At 35.0% G+C, this 17,807-nt stretch overlaps 2 protein-coding genes across 9 annotated transcripts in view; both read left to right on the forward strand.

The window, feature by feature from the left end:
* Positions 1–640, forward strand: part of CPB2 (carboxypeptidase B2) — a 50,564-nt gene extending 49,924 nt beyond the window's left edge. Inside the window, exon 11 of the mRNA XM_014838900.3 lies at positions 282–640. Coding sequence (XP_014694386.1) covers positions 282–466 — 185 coding nt within the window. The 3' untranslated portion in view covers positions 467–640. The remainder of the gene's footprint in view (positions 1–281) is intronic.
* Positions 641–1,228: 588 nt separating this feature from the next.
* Positions 1,229–17,807, forward strand: part of ZC3H13 (zinc finger CCCH-type containing 13) — a 97,152-nt gene continuing 80,573 nt past the window's right edge. For 5 of the 8 annotated variants that reach the window (XM_014838892.3, XM_014838895.3, XM_014838896.3 and 2 more), the window contains exons 1-4: positions 1,241–1,620; positions 7,684–7,809; positions 8,133–8,242; positions 10,852–10,963. In XM_014838892.3, coding sequence (XP_014694378.1) covers positions 7,693–7,809; positions 8,133–8,242; positions 10,852–10,963 — 339 coding nt within the window. In that variant the 5' untranslated portion in view covers positions 1,241–1,620; positions 7,684–7,692. Of the gene's footprint in view, positions 1,621–7,683; positions 7,810–8,132; positions 8,243–10,851; positions 10,964–17,807 lie in introns of all 8 variants that reach the window. The other 3 variants (XM_014838894.3, XM_070520682.1, XM_070520683.1) reach the window with 1 other exon arrangement.

Here is a 17,807-nt window from a genome sequence, read left to right on the forward strand (position 1 = left end):
ATTTATGTAGAAAAAAATTAAGTATGTTCTAGTATGTACTGGAAAAAAAAACCCAACCCTAAAATATTAGTAGCGATTATCACTCCTTCGTAGGGTTATGATAATTTTTATTTTCTTCTTTAACCTATTTTCCTCCAATCTCCATTTTCTACCAGAAATTTAGATTATTTAATAATCAGAAAAAGCAAAGCAATTTATATTTTTAGGGGAAAAAATCTCTTTTTGTTGGTTAACTTGAAACGTCTACATTTCCAAAACTAATTTCTTTTTTCTTCCTGTAGACCTAGCTCCTGGGGGTTCGGATGACTGGATCCATGACCTGGGTATCAAATATTCGTTTACAATTGAACTTCGAGATACAGGCAGATATGGATTCTTGCTGCCAGCGCGTTACATCAGACCCACTTGCACAGAAGCTCTCGCTGCTGTCTCTAAAATAGCTTGGCACGTCGTCAGAAATGTTTAATGCCCTTCATTTTTTCACTCTGCTCCCCTATGTTAATTTACTGATTCCAAGAAGACCAAATCATTGTACTAGTTTCTTTTTAAGTTTTATCAGTAGTTTTGATAAAAGGTTTTCCTATTCCTCGTTTTTCTCAAAGAACAAAATAAATGATACCTTAAAATTAAGGCAGACAAAGGTTCACATTTTTCCTTTTTTTAAAAAAAATTGTAAGAGGCTAGATACTGGCTTTTTCTTTGATTCGCGACGTTTGACTAGCCATCTCAAGCAATTTTAATAATTAGTTTCATGCAGATCATTGGACCCTAAACAACAAAAGGAAACGTGGTCAGAAGTACAGTAAAGATTTCTGCTCCAAATTTTCAATAAATTTCTGCTTGCACTTTTAAAAACACAACCGTGCTTTCCCTTTGCTCCACAGCAATAGGCAGCGGCGCAGAAAGCCGAGGGGAGTCAAAAACAGGATAAACACCGCCTGTCGCTCCAGCTCAGCCGCTCGATAAACGTTGTGCAGCGCATGAATGAATGGCTGTAGTTAATTTCGACAACAAATGTGGCATTGTGCATACTTTCACAGCTGTTTATTGTAAGAAATTACGTAATAAAAGGGGGAAATTCTTTTAAATTCACTCAATTGGGAATTTTGGCTCCGCCTGCTTCCCAGTTTGCTCCCCGGGATCTCTCACAAAGATTGACAATTTCGACTCCTCGGAGTCGGCCTTACGCCCGGGGGGCGTGACTACGAGGGGGCGGTGCCTGCGCGCTGACGACTAATGCGGCGGCCGGAAGCTGCTTCTGTCCACAGAGGAACAGGGCAAAGATTGACTTCCGGCGGCATTTTGAGGCGAGCCGACTGCTTAGCGGCCTGCTGGTGTTTTATTGCATTTTCTTACTGCCCCGTGTATCTTCCTCCTTTTTCTTCGTACTTTACAGTCTCGCTTGACCCTGGCGAAGCAGCGGGCGGGCTCCGCTTCTCAGCCGCCCAGAGGGTCCCTCGCTAGCCGAGGGCGGGTTCCCGGGAGCCGCGCGCACCTCCTTTTCCTCGTCGTCGGCTTCCCGGGGCCAGGCGCGGGGACAGAGTCGCCTCCTCCGCTCCTCGGAGCGGTGGCGGCGGTGGCGCTTTCGGACCGTGCTTACGACAGGAGCTTGGGGAGGAGGTAAGCTTGAATTCTGAGAATGGGTGTGGGTATCGGGGGAAAGGCGTTGGGCGGACCCGGGATGGGGAGGCCCCCAGTTGTCCTCCATCCCCGCTTGAGTAACGCCGGGATCTTCAGCTCTCCCTTCAGCATCCCACCCTCAACTCTGCAATAGCTCCCTGTGCTTAGGCCTCGTTCTGATTCTGGCGAGTCTGTCTAGGGGAGAGGTGGGCTCAGACGAAACGTTGTGTACGGTTTACCGTGTGATGTGAGCTTGCGCGGTATTAGCATTTGTATGCGATGAAAGGGTGCAGGAATAGGGTCTTAGATTTAAAGGCTCCGTCTTGACGCATTCCAGACCTGTTAGGGAAAAGTATCTTACTTTTGGTGGTATTAGGTCTTACTTATTTCCCAGCAGCGATAACTTAACGACTTAGGTCCTGGGAGTTGAGGAGCGCTACTTTATCTTCTCCTCCCCTAGTAGTTACTTTTGGCAACTATCTATCAGACCGGGGAGGGTGGAAAGAAAGGAGAGGACCTGATGTTTGGCATTTTCTCTACGTAGGTTGAAGTAATTTATATGGCTGGAAAATTATTCAAAGTTGATACTACTTGAATGATATTGGTAGGATCTTTTTCTGGAGCTTAGTGTCAAGATAATTCGGTTATAATGCGAGGGTTTCTGATAATTTGAACCACTTTGAAAATTAATGGGCGTAAGCAGTCTCTTCAGGTTTTTGGTTTTTTGAAGGAATAATTTAAAAAGCTTGGAAAAGATCTTCACACCTCAAGTTTTCAAAGTCCGTGATACTGTTGGGATAAATCCAACTATAAATCCAATTATGCAGTACAATCCATGTGTATATGGTGCCAGTTTGTGGAGTGTAGTTCTGTAATATTTGAAATTACTGGCTTTAGTACCTCAAGCGACAATAATATTGGAGAGTTTTGTAGACATAATACGTAGATTTTCAAATAATTTACAACTTATTAATGAGATATTTAGATTATAACATGACAGTTTCGACAAGACACTTAGAATGTTGATACAGGTATGTAGCAATTTGTGTCTGTAAAAATAACTGCACCGTGAAACTAAGACTTACTGTGTGGGTCTGCTAGGATCCAATTTTATCGCATACATGCCTCTTACTGGCATCCTAATTATTGGTAATTTGCATTGAACATTGATTGCATTTTTTAAGATTTACGAATTCATCTAATTTTCGTATCTGTAAATTAAAACTAAAATGTAATAAGTAGATGCTATTTTAACTTCTGTTCAGATTATTAAAATTTTAATGTTATAGGTGTGCATTTGTATTATAATATGCATTAGTATTTACGTATAGAAAGCAAAATTGTTTGACTTATATTTATTTGAAGAATTGGTTTTCAGTGGATGTTAGTCTTCCTGACCTCCCCCACCCCCCACTCTCCTTTTCATACAGAGTTGGAGCTATTTCAGCAGATACTTAGTAGCAGTTGAAATATTAACTGTTGTTGATATATAAAGTGTCTTCTACTCTTTTTGATAGTTTTGTATGTTGCAGTTCTGTTCACTTCATAGTAGTTGCCAGCATGGGGTATTCTCTGTGCATAGTCTTTTTAATAAGTTATTTTTTCTGTACAGTGCTACAGTATTGCCTTGCTCATACCTGTGTAGTCAGTTTAGTTCTGTCAATTCTGTTGGGAATTCAGTTTGGGATTGTTTTAGTCTGTCTCGTATAAGCAATCGTCAAGATTGTTTTAGGAAGTTCTTTAAAAAAATTTCTCCCAGACTATGCATCAAATAAACTTAACTTTTTTCTTTCAAAAATATGAAATATAAATAGGGAAATATTTTATTTTTATTTAATATGTATTTTTTATAACCCTCATTATTTTTAAGACAACCCTTTTAATTTTAGAACTTAAGTAGATAGGGATTTATTCTACTATTAGTATATTTATGTAGTTTTAATTGCTTAATTATTTGGCAATATCTTAATATTATGCTGCTACTCATCCAGATTAAAGTGGTTTATGCTTTCATTTGTGTTACCAGGAGACCTCAAAAAGATGTCATTATGGATTGAAGTGAAAATACTAGAACTGATACATATTTTATTGACAAGATTTTAGTAATTAGGCTTCAGAAATAATTATTCAAAAAGAGGCCCCTGTATGTTTCTCTCTTCTCAGCCATATTTATAGTATGAAGTTTTGAGTACACAGTAATAATTGTAAGTTTTAGGAGAGAGACCAACAGTTCCCATTTGTGAAGACCTCTTGTATTGCATCTTAATAGATTCAAACTTTGTGTTGGCCATTTTTTTTTTAACTGAAAAAATGTAATAAAAGCTTCTGATATTTATTCACTCTGCCAGTAGAGAGGAGAAATAGCGGCGTAACTCAGTAGACTTTCACCACTGTTGCTCTGGCTTCAGTAATGCTGGTGTTTGGGAGAGACGCAATGATGTGGGTGGAAGTGTGATGGCAACTGAAAGCCAAAGAGTAACTTGAAAACAAAACTGGAGGGAAAACTTTCAAAGTCTCTGAGACAGGGAAGACTTGAATATTTACATTTTTATCTTATTTTATTGTCTCTAACTTCTCTCATATACTTTGAAACGTTTACTTCGTATTGAAGCCTGTTCGGATATTAATTGAGAATGTTTTTTCCCTCCTCAGTTAAATCTACATTTTATTTGGTTATGATATTTTTCTTCCTTTGTGGGCTCAAGTTGTTAGATTGAAAATTCTAATTAAGTCACATTAGTTGGTAACAGTTCTTAATTAATATATATGAGTAAATGCTTTTTTAATGTATGGTAGATTATGTGTGTATATTTAGATGAATAAGATTTAAAATATTATATTTTATATTCTTTGTGAGCATAAAGCATTTTATCTATGCAAAATCATGAATGTTTCGGTAATAATATTTACATAGCTTGTTGACTACTGATTGAAGTTCCTAGATAGATGATCGGAAGAATTCCTCTTCTTTCAATTAGAAAACTTCAGTTCCTACTTTTTACCTTTTTGCTTCAGATAAATAAATAGATAGAAGGTTTCTTTTTGGTTTTTTTGGGGGCGGGACTCTAGGACCTCCCCGTAACCTAGACCTGGTACTCAAACTCATTGCCATTTTAGGGTAAGATCTGTCACTGTTGGATTCTCTGAGAAAAGAGGAGTATACGTCTCTGCTTCATTGCTGTTCTTTCCTAAGTTGGAAGACGACAGCAGCTAGAGGTACAATTCCTGGGGTCATCACTGTGTAGGTGATTCTTGAATAGTTTTATTTTTTCTGCTCTTTCTCCCCAAAACACCGCAGTATATAGTTGTATATTTTAGTTGTGGGTCCTTCTAGCTGTGGCATGTGGGATGCCGCCTCAGTGTGGCCTAATGAGCGGTGCCATGTCCGCGCCCAGGATCTGAACCTGCGAACCCCTGGGCTGCTGAAGAGGAGCACGTGAACTTAACCACTTGACCATGGGGCTGGCCCCTCTTGAGTAGTTCTTGTTGTCACCTGTAAAAGCAGCTTTGTCTCTGTGGGAAGGAACTTTTTTAGTGGCCAGAATACAAGGAGAAGGGTAAGATTGATTGGATCATTAGTCCTCCTTGCTTGAATGTCTTTGACATGGCACTCGAAACCCTTTGAAATGTTCAAAGCTTATGTTAGGGATGTACGATTGGAGAGAAGCTGTGAGCCCTGCTTTCCAACGGTATGTCAGGGGAGCAGAGGAGTGCTGATCCAAGCAACAGATTACAGAACAGGAGGAAAAACAGTAGGGTTAATACCTGGAGCCCTCAGGAAAACAAGAAAGGAGAGGATAGATGACCAATGTATCAAGTATAATAATAAATAGCTTGTTGCCCCAACTGTGGAAAAAACTACCATTGACTTTTTTTGTAGGCAAGTGTGTTAGAGTGGGGCCATGTTGGGGATAGGAGTTTTGGGGGCAGAACTAACCATTTCCGTTGATAGTGCAGGGAAAAATACAAGGTTAGGGTTAGTCTTGAGGCAGTGTGATGGGATGGTGTGCCTATTTTTCAATTTCAAGATAACTAATAATAGGTAATAAGGAACTTTTACAACCCATTCAATTTTAAATTTATTAATAAATGTTTTAAAAATTGAATTAATTAGGATTACAGTGTACATCTCTGTATTTTTATATTTGTAGTATTTATGGTAACATATAATGAAACTAAAAATTTGTTTACCTATATATTTTGTTACATATTTACTTATTAAATCCTGCTCAGTTATAAATTGTGAAAAAGTGGTTTTCTCAGTTAATCAAAGCTCTACATTTTCTAGAAGATCTTTCTCAGCTTTATCTTGGCTTTTAGTTCTTTATGTTCAGTAAATCTTTATGTTTCAAGTGGACATATGAAATTTTCCCAACTTTTCCTCTGTAAATTCACATTTAGGCTGAGAATGAGCCCAAGTAAAGTTAAGTCAAAGCTTATCTTAGAATACTAAATCCAGTATGTAGGATTGACTGTATATAGTTCCTTACTTGGAGAACAATTGATACATAAGTGATTTTATGTTGTAGCAAATTCTTGTTCATTTATGTGACACTCTACCCTAGTTTTTAAAAATTTGTAATTACTTTAAAGTTATTTTGTAACTGCTTTAAATCACTAAAATTAATTGGTATTAAAATAATGATTACATTTTATCTTGAAGAGAAGAAGAATATATACATTTTTCCAATGTAAAACTACCATATAGTATCATTTCATGTTTTTTTCTTGGTTCATTCTCTTTGTTCATTTGTCAAAAGTTGTCCTTATTCTTTGGATCCTTTTAAAATGTGACCTGAGAAGAAGTATCTAACTGAACCAAACATTGCTTATAATTTTTTTTTTAGTTTTGGTTGGGTACTACGATGATTTAATTTCCTTTCAAGTGATATGTCTTTGGAGCCATGTTAAGGAGCATTTGTGAACTTTGTAGAGACTAGTTCTATACCAATTGGAACTTTTACTTCTTTAGTTGCCATGCTTCATTCTAGTAACTTTTGACTACTAATAAGATTTCAACTAATATTTAGATTGTATGAAGTGTGATACGGTGTGGTTCTTTTTTCTTTCTCATCGTTAGGCAGTTCCTACCCACTTCCCACAGTAGAGTATTCTCTAGGTTTTTCTAGGTCTAGAATTTAATATTGTTTCTAAAGTATATCATGCCACTGTTATCTGATATTTTCATTTCTAGTTGAATCATCTGATTATATACTTGGATTAGTTTTCTATTCTGGTTTTAGTTTTTAATATTTGCTTTTTAAAATATTTTTACAGTTTGTCATTCTTTTTTTCTTACTAATAACGGTAAAATAGCCTGTTCATTACTTTTAGCAACTTTGACTTTATGTTCGATGTAGTATAGATTGTAGAAACACCTTCACTCTTTCTAGTTCTATGGCCTGTCCTAGTTTGAAAGAAAGTCATTTTATCAACGTTGAGATTTTTTTGTGTTATTGGAAAATAAATATCCTTGATTCTTCTTTGACCTCTGTAGAACAAAGAAAATATTTGAATAGTATTAGTTTTTCTCCCAAACTGATTTTTGGAACATAACTAATGTTGTCTTGTAAACTGTATAAAACAATTTCTACTCTCAATTAAATTCTCACCTGATTTTATTTTCCTATTTTCTTTGATGTAGCTTTTTTTTCCAGTTAACCAGTTGATGGAGAATGATAGCACATTTTCCTTAAAAGATAGTTACTAAATATTGAAACAACTTTTATAAGGAACTTAGAAACTAAACATTTTACAGTGTGTTTTCTGAGGTTGAATGTACTATGAAAACTGAGTAGAATCTTGTTTGTTCACTCTGCAGAAGAAGTAAAATTCTAGCCAACAGATTTCAAAGTTATAAATTCACTGATAAGGTGTGTTTTAGAAGATAGCTTTTGTTTACCTCTGTTTAACCTGTGACCTTTCTTATGCTTTTTTTTCTCCTGAGGAAAATCCCTTGTAATTTACAATATTATCTACAGTTTTATCTGCTTGTAAGTTATGGGCTCAGTTACTTAAAATTGAAGAATTTTACAGTTTTGCCTCTCTCTTTTTTGGTTAAAGTAGTACAAAATGTCTAAAATTAGAAGGAAGGTCACGGTGGAAAATACCAAGACCATATCTGATAGCACATCCAGAAGACCCAGTGTGTTTGAGAGGCTTGGACCCAGCACGGGCAGTGCAGCAGAGGTGAGTTGTCACCAGTACAGTCCCAGAGGTTCTCTTGCAATCCTGTTCTTGGAATACTGATTTGTATCATAAAGGTGAACAGGTTGTTGTGTTGTAGGAATCGTGGTTCAGTAAATTGTTTTAAATGTGTTTCCTAAAAAGGAGTGAAAAGGATGGAAGGGTTTATGGGTTTTTCTTTTTTTTTTTCCTGATGTTTTTATTATTTGGGGAGTAATGCATCTCGGGTTAGCTGGAATTTTGATAGCATTTGTTTTAACTTTGTGTCACTAGCATCTTTTTTCTGGAAATAAATATGAACTTACATAGTAATATCTGTCTCTTAGACACAGTGCCGTAACTGGCTGAAGACTGGCAACTGCCTCTATGGAAACACATGTAGATTCGTACATGGCCCTTCACCCCGTGGTAAAGGTTATAGCAGCAATTATAGAAGGTAAATCAAGAACTATGAATTGTTGTATACTATTAGAAGATGACTTTTGTAATTTATTTAGTATAAAAATCTGAAATAAACTATTTTGTCAAATTTTCTATCTTGGTGGTAGTCTTATCTATAATCAAAGACCAACAAGATCTTTTTAGTTGTTAATTTAAAGATTAATAGAATGTTTGCTTTAAAATTAACTTATTTGCTGAATGTTTACTTGTTTTGACAATAGATCTTTTTATAATATATATATGGCTTACTCTCTCCCCCAATTATATGCTAAAGTGCTGCTTAAGACAGCCCAACTTCATGGATTTATTTTTAGTGAGAGACTGTTTTCAACTCTTAAAATATTAAAATTTAAATGGAAATATAATTTTAGCTTTTTAGATGTTCTAAATTCAAATCTTAATGACAAAAGATAATCTAATGCAAGCTCTGTAGGTTAAAATGCATTTGCCAAATCCCTTATCGCAATGTATTAATGTAAATGAAAATATGTATTTATATGTGGATAAATGTCCTACCTATTTAGAACATCATTTTGCCTTTAATAAAGGCAAGGCTAAATTGCACTTTTCTAATAAAGACCTTTTGTTTTTCTTTTGCTTCCCCCATGATGATTTTGTTATGGTGTTTAAAAATGTAACATACATAAGGATTGTCACAAAAACAATTTAAACTTGATTGGTAAACATATAATTTACCTGGTCGTAAAATTGGGTGTGCTGATTGCTACAGCAACATATGAAAACTGAACATTGACATTTGGATATTTTTTTTTAATTGGGTGAATTTTTTGTGTGTGTCTAGATTTTGAAGTTTAATAGAATTTAAAATTCAAACCCTTAACAGTAGCTCACTTTCTGTTCAATTAAGCGTTGTACATTTTAGTTTACTTGTGATGCTGAATACTCTCCTTTTGTGTTTAGATTTTCATTTCTCCCTTCTGTTTATGTGAGAAAATTAGTCTTTATAAGTTTAATTACCTGTATAAATGCATACCTGGGGAAATTATTTAAGTAATTTTAGTGTTATGTTTATATTATTACTACACTTTTAAAACATGCTTTAATGTGTCTTTGAAATTTATTATTAACTTACTCAAATTTTTTATACAAGAAACAGTTTTGAGGAAAATGGACAGAAATTTGTCTAAAATGGAAAAAAATAATGTCGTTACTAGACTTAGAATAAAGGATTTTTTGTTATAATTTTGCTATTTTGTGTGTGTTTTTCCATCTAACTTCTTTTGTATGTGTGTATTTTCTATTTTTTTGTAGGGCAGAAAAATACAGTTTACAGTGTGATTCAAAGATGGAAAGAAAAGCCATGTATTTCAGTAATGCTTATTTAGTCCAAGACACTTAAGTCATTTGTTGAGCATTCACTGTATGTAGAGCACTCTGTTAGGTACTGTTCAGGTTAGGAACACGTTTGTAATAAACTTTTATTATACGAAGGAAACCGGGGCACGTAAGATTTACATGTACATCATACTTAGAATTTAAAGCATTTAAGTACTAGTTCTTAATAAGAAGTTCCATTTTTGAAGTTCATCTTTAATTGTTAAAACATTTAATATAGATCTATAAAATGTACATGCAGATGTTAATGAGGACCTTTAAAGTGAATTAACTGAAATTACTTCTTCACTAACCATGTGATTTGTGTTAATGATTGATAAATTAAAGGAATTGATTTGATCAACTATTACTTGAAAGAGATGTGAATATTTATGTGATTTGTTTATATCTTTTAAAAAATATTATGTACAGTATTTTTTGGTGGCCAAAGAGGGATATAGTCATTCCTTAACTTCCGTTGGCCTTTTTTAAGGAGCTCTAGGAATATTCTTTGAAGGCAGTGTGTTCTATTTCTGCTTTGTTTTTCTGCCTTAGTAATGGTGTGAAAATAATTGAACAGCCGTTTATCAAATTTCCATTATAAATTATGAAGTCTTACCAGTGTTGAATATAAATGTATTTTTCCTTATTAAAAAAAATCTATAGCAGAATATAAAATCACTGTCTGAAATCTTGCTTTGAATACTTTATTTTCTATTCTGAAAAATTTCAAATTTAAGAAAAGTTATAGGAATAACACAAAAATTCCTATATTTGCTTTGATTCTTAAGGTGCATAAAGTATTTTCTCCAGTGTTGATGTTGTAGATGATAGTACTATTGCTTCTAGATTAATTTTGCAGTGCTGTGGTTTAAAACTTTATCTTCCTACTTTCTGCTTTCGAATATAATTAATGTATTTATGTGATTAATAGGAAAACAAATTAAGCTGTTACTTAGAAATTCCTTTTTCTCAGCTCACGTATAGTTTCTTTATTCATGTCACCAGTACCTGCCACCCCATGGAATTTTAATGTATACATTTTGATTGGTATTGGAAGAAAACCTGTAAGTGATGCTCATATTTTTTATATATTAATATTTAAACTGAAACAAATTCTTTTTCTAAACTTTAGGAGCCATGGATGGTTAGAAAAATTATATTGAGATTTATGAGGTTATTTCTGTATATGTGTTCTTATAAAATGTTATATAAATATAGATTTGTTTTGTTTTGTTTTTTGTTTTGTTTTTGTTTTTTGGTTCAAAGGTCACCAGAAAGACCTACAGGGGATCTTAGAGAAAGAATGAAGAACAAGCGCCAAGATGTGGACACTGAGTCCCAGAAACGAAATACAGAGGATTCATCCTCACCTGTTAGGGTAGGAATGAATTTCCCAAAACAAAGTTAAATATCAGTAGTGATTTATTGTTTATGTTCCATTTTAAATATTATCTTGTGTGCTAATTATACAATAAATGTGTAACATCGTATTATAATGTTCTATATGGATAATGTAATTTAAAGGAAAAAAGTCATCTCAAAAAACTCATAATTCTCTGATTGTTTCTTTTCTTGGTGGTAGTTAAGATGAAGGGAATTGGTTGGCAGAGCTCAAGCTGAACTTTCTAGGGTTTCTATTCCTCGGTGGGCATCATGAGTATCTAAACATATTCTTAAGTTTTCAGAATTCAGCCGGCTGTCGTATCCTGCCTGCTTCCAAGAAAGACTGAAATGGCTTACACTAGAACACTTAAATTAAAATAATGACAGAAACTGTACTGGGAAACTTAGGTAAAGGAAAGCACATGTGACCACAAAATTTTAGTGCATTTCTTGGCAATGAAGCCAGAAGAGAAACAGAATTTATGATGTAGTTTATTGAATAAAAGAAAACATAGATGTTTGTCAGGAATGGAAACCTTTCCTAGAGCTAATTTTTTTTTTCAAGATATTTATCATACTCTTGTGTGTCTATTTGTAACAGATTTATTGAGATTTAATTCGCATACCATGCAATTCACTCATTTAAAGTGTACACTTTGGAGTTTTTTCGTATATTCACAGAGTCATGCAACCATCACCACAATCAATTTTAGAACATTTTCTTTGCCCGAAAAGAAACCCCGTACCATTTAGTGGTCATCCCCCATCCCCCCAACTGACCACCAGCCCTAGGCTACCGTTATTCCACTTACTGTCACTGTAGATTTGCCTATTCCAAATATTTTGTATAAATGGAATCCTACAATACGTGGTTTTTTGTGTCTAGCTTCTTTCACTTAGCATAGTGTTTTCACGGTTTGTGGAAGATTATAGGATGTATCAGTATTTTATTCCTTGTTTTTGCTGAATAACATTCCACTGTATTGATATGTCACATTTTGTTTATCCTTTCTTCAGTTGAGTCTTTCAATCATTCAGTCATTCGATCTGTTCAATCATTTGGGTTGTTTGCATTTTTTGGCTCTTATGAATAATAATGCTGCTTTGAACATTCATATACAAGTTTTTGTGTGGGCATGTTTTCATTTCTCTTGGGTTTATGTGTAGGAGTGGAATTGCTGAGTCATATGGTAACCTATGTTTAACTGCTAGAATGTTTTCCAAACCAGCTGCACCATTTTACATTCTTGCCAGCAGTGTATGAGGTTTCCAATTCTCCACATCTTTGCCAACATTTGTTATCTAATTTTTTGATTATAGCCATCCTAGTGGGTATGAGGAGTAATCTCATCATAGTTTTTATTTGCATTTTCCTGATGGCCAATGATGTTGAACATCATCTTGTGTGCTTATTGGCTATTTGTATATCTTCTTTGGAGAGATGTCTCTTCAGGTTATTTGCTCATTTCTTAATTGGGTTGCCTTTCTATTGTTGGTTTGTAAGAATTCTTTATATATTTTGGTTACAAGTCCCTTAGATATATGATTTGTAAAAATTTCCTCCCATTCTATAGGTTGTCTTTTCATGTTCTTGATGGTGTGTGTTCTTTAAAGCACGAATGTTTTAATTTGATGAAATACAATTTATATTTTGTGCTTTTGCTGTCATATCTAAGAAACCATCGTCAAATTCAAGGTCACAAAGATTTATGCTTATGTTTTCTTCAAAGAATCTTAGAGCTTTAGCTCTTACCTCTAAATCTGTGACCCTTTTGAGTGAATTTTTATTTATGGTGTGAAGTAAAGGTCCAACCTCATTCTTGTGTGTGTGCATATCTAGTTGTCTCATAGTTTTATGAAAGTTATTGAATTGTATAAGTGGCATCCTCTTTGAAATTTTAAGATGTGTAGGAGCATTCTTATGCCTCTTTTTGATCCTTGATAAAAAAGCTGTGTCGCAGTTTTCCATTATAGTTTGTAAAGACTTACCTGTGGGGACCTAAAGTAATGCTATTTTAAGGATGTAGCTTTCTAATATCTGATAGGATACATAATACCATTTTAGAAGTCTCAGGTAGTAGTTCTCAGCGGGCGGTAATATCAAAATTCTTTTAGAAGAGAGAGTCTTTTTCAAAATACACATGCAGATACTCTACCCCTGATCTACTGAATTAGAATTTCTAGATAGGGGCTGAGCATGTGTGTTGCTTCTTGAAATAACCTGTTGATTCAGAATAATGAATGGACTCATTCTGGTTTTCTGGTAAATGTTTAACAACCACTCAGGAAAAAAAAGAAAGCCATGCTTTGTAGGATTTGCCAGTTTCTTTGGTGTAAATACTCCCATTATGGTCAGTTTCAAGCTACCAAAGTGATACCACTGAATACAAAGTTGGCAAGAGAGACTCAGTTTCACACCGTTATGTAGTATTCTCACACACACAAACACACACGAACATACATACATATATACATACAATAAATGTAATTAACCACAAGAGTAAAATGTACTAAAATATTTAGGAAGTGAGTTTTAAATAATTGCCACCTTTGTTTTTAGTGTTATTTGTTTAATTGTTAGTTTACAGAATTTAATTTTTAATTATAGCTGTGTTTAACAAGGGCTTACACAGTTCTAACAGTTTACAGTGGGCTCTGATGAGTCAGCGTGAACTGGCTCCAGCACATCACTGGATGGACTGTAGTTTATATAAAGGGCAGACATTTGGAATTCGTATTCTGAGCACGTTGCTTTAGGAATTGTTATTTAACTCTACTGTCAGTTCCCTTATCTGTAAAGTGGAGGTGACAACTGTGTCAGTGTGTTGCTGTGAAGAAAATATATGTAAAACAAGTAACATGACTGACTATCCCATGATGACTGCTTAGTAAATGATATGTACTGGATTAGAATTGCTCTCAGCCTTTTCTCTTTAATATAAACTGGTTTTAGGTTCTTAATAGGAGACGAACATGAGCATTGGAGATTTATGTTGTTAACAGATATCTAAATGTTAGTGTGTTGTTGATCATGAAGGTTTATATATTCAACAAATTAATTTAGTAGACAGCGAAGCTGGCATTTTGTTAAGAAATTTAAAGCCTGATTCTTGCTTTCCCATGATAAGAAAGTCCTCAACGGCACTGAACTTCATGCACATGTAGGGGATAGAGTCACAAGATTCAAGAACAGTCAGATTTTAGGGAATTCACTATCCAAACTTAGAAAAAACTTTAATAAGCTAGGATACCAGGGTATTAATTATTTTGAGTAATCTGGCAGGATAACAGGTGCTGATCACTTCTGTGATACCTTCCTACTGCAGTACATGTGACTTGATCTTCACATAGTGAATTTCTGTGGCACAATCAGATGTAGTTTAGGTGGGGGCAGCTATGGCATAGATACTATAACATAGCTAAGAATAGGATATGTGTGATTTTCCACAAACTAACTGTAAATCCACCCCTTCTCTGCCACTGACCTCATCTCCAAAGTGTCTGAGTTATGATGTTGGTAATCCCTGATCTTGTGGAGAGACAGATTCATAACTAAATTGTAATTCTATAGGGTGTGATGGTATGTCAGAGAGAGAAGAGCAAAGTGCACAATGGAGAGAATGAATAACTGCCTGGGGAACCAGAGAACACTTCACGGAGGAAAGTGATATTTGCACTGGGTGTTGGAAGGATGGATGTGGGAGGGGAAGGGTAAAAGTCTAGGAAGAGGAAAAAACCAACACAGTAACAACAAGGACTTTTAAAGGAGTAGTGTGTTTGAGAACATGTGAAGCTGTGTGCCTAGAATGTAGGAATTAGAGCATGTGGGAGTGAGACGAGGGCTGAAGTGATCTGTCTTGTTCACCAGTTCGCCTCCAGACCCTGAAACTAGTAAGTTCACTTACTGAATAAATGGAAAGTGATTCTGATGTGCAGCCCGTGTTGAGAATCCCTGGTGGTCCTGGGTCTGTGCTGTCCAGTGGGGCTGTTGAACACTTGAAATGCAGCTAGTCTGAATTGAGATGTACTCTAACGGTAAAATACATACTGAATTTCAGAGTATGAAAAAAGTCTGAAAAAAAAAGAAAGTCAATTATTTCATTATTTTTTATCTTGATTGTATGTTGTATTGAAAATATTTATTTTTGGATATGTTGGGTTAAATAAAATATATTACCAAAATTTTAATTTTACCTGTTTCTTTTTTCTTGTGGTAACAAGAAAATCTAAAATTACATATGTAGCTTGCATTATGTTTCTATTGGAAAGAGCTAGTCTAGGTGATCTGAAACAAACTTAATACAATGGAACTGAGTTTAACAGTGAGAGGCTTATTTGAGGTAGAGTCAATAGGATTTTATGACTGAAAGAATGGCTGGAGGGGAGGTTAAGCCTAACTACAGGCTTTCCGGGCCATTAACTAAGAAGGAGAGAAGAGAGTTGGTTTGTGGTCTCTTTTGTGCACTCGGCTCACATCATCATGGACAACTAATTTTTGGCACTGTTTTCAGTACTTGTGCTGACATTAATATGCTATTTTAAAACATTTATGAAATAATATATTACATTTTTATGGCACTAGATACTTTTCAACCTGTCAGTAGAACTTTTCCAATGCAGTATGTGAATTGTGTTTTCTTCTTCTATAATAGAAACTTGTTATTTTATGTAATTTGAGCACAAAGATAAATTAGCTTTGAAAGCAAAATTAAATCCCTGAATATAGAGTCAGATAGAAGGAATATTCAAGCATTTGTTGATGATTGGGGTGTGCATGTGCTATAGGGACTCCCTGCATCTTAGGATAAGCTTTATTGCTGCATTCAGAAGTAAAGGATTAAATAATTCATCCTTGTGGGAGGATATCTAGTTTAGGATTTAGAGATGCACTGTGAGCATCCCTGTGCTCACCTAAAATCTTACCTCAGAGCAGATGGCCCGTGGTCTAAGTTTATTTGTATATATTGATCTTTTATTTTTAATTTTTAAAATTGTAGAATATACATAAAACTTAGCATTTTAAACATTTTTGGGTGTCCAGTTCAGTGGCATTAAGTATATTCACATTGTTATGCAGTCGTTACCACCATCCATCTCTTTTCATGATCTTTGTTTTTAAAGACTTGAATCTTTGTTAATCTGCTCTCTCATATATGAAAGTAAAACAGAAAAATGTTTCAACTGTTGTGTGTAATATTTTTTAAAATATTTTTTCTTAACCCATCATTTTAATGACCTGCTCTGGTTGCTATAATAAGTCATTTTCAGAGGTTGTACTTTTGAGACTTCCGAATGATGTTCCCTTTGTCTTGTCCAGTATTTTTTCAAATAGTCATTTGGACCTGTTTTCTACCCCACCTCAACATGGTGACGTATCTTCAAGCAGAGAACCTATTTAGGCTTGATATTTATCTTTACCTTCACGCTGGATCTATTTAAGGTGACTGCTATTCAAATTACTTTTTCAGATCTCAGTCTGTAGCCAGATCTCAAGTTGATTATGCAACTTCCAGCCTATTTCAGATATCTTACAGGCTGCCATCTACTTTGACTTTGCACACACAATAGATATTTTCCTCCCCTTAATGCCTGGTTCTCTGATATTCTGAATTGAAAACTAATTTCTAGCATGAAGCTTCCTGTCTCTGGGAACCTTACCTCCCAGATATATACATAGTTATTAGTTTCGCTTTATAGTCCCCTACCCAATTCTATTACTGCCCCTACCCCTACACCCCCTAAAATCCCGTCTCGTTCTTTTTATACATCTTGATACTTCTAGCTAGATGAGGAAAAGTGACACTGACTAAGGGAGGAGATAGTACTATAGCTGTTACAAAAAGCTGACTCATGCAGTAGAGGACTTTAAGTTAGAAGGCCTTAACACTTTTACTAACTATCCTGAGTAAGCATCTTGGTGTTGCTTTTTAATTTGTAAAATAAATGTACCTGCACCAATATGTCACAAGTTATGGTGAGAACCAAGTGAGGACGGAAATGTGAAAATTCTTTGGAAAGAATAAAACAGAGTAAATGCAAAATAGGAAGAGTAGACAGTCACCAAATTAAATATTCAGGAAGCAAATCTCTGTAGAGTTAAGTAGAACAATGAGTGTTGTTTATCTGTTTCAGGGGAAAGGGTGTAGAGGAGAAGAGTAAGAGTGTCAATGGAGATACAATATATACCACCTGGTAGAAATGGGGTAGTGAATGTACAGTACAAGAATAAGTATGGTGATTTTTTAAATGTAGATAATTTTTATTTCATATAAAATAATAAATTTTTAGCCTGATATGGTCTTTAAAAGTATTTTTTGATAGCCTTATAAGGAGTTGTTCCAGTTGCTAAACCTTGGCATAAAACAACCATTTATTATGTTCATAGATTCTATCAGGAAATCAGAAAGGGCACAGTAGGCATGGCTTATCTCTTCCTTGATGTCTGGGTCCTCAGCTAAAGTGCTGGAATGCTGGAGGCTGGAATCATTTGAAGATTTGTTCACTCACATTTGGTTGTTAATGCTGGCAGTCAGCTAGAGGCCTCAGTTCCTCTCCACGTGGGCCTCTTTGTGTGGGTGGTGTGGGCTTTCTCGTAGGCTAATGGCTGGGAAAGAGAGAGCTAAAATCTGGGTGCTGGGAGTACTTGTTCCTACTGGGGTGGCATTTCTGTTAGGCCTTCTCAGCTGACAGAGCAAAGAAATATATGTGTGTATAAAAACTGGTATATATACATACATATCTATAAATATTACTAGTAACCATATATACCTATATTAAGCTAATCATGAATTCTTATTGATGTCTCCAACTCTAATATAGTACCACTGTTATTTTTTTTG

The sequence above is a fragment of the Equus asinus genome, chromosome 11, assembly GCF_041296235.1.
Source record: "Equus asinus isolate D_3611 breed Donkey chromosome 11, EquAss-T2T_v2, whole genome shotgun sequence".
NCBI lineage: Eukaryota > Metazoa > Chordata > Mammalia > Perissodactyla > Equidae > Equus > Equus asinus.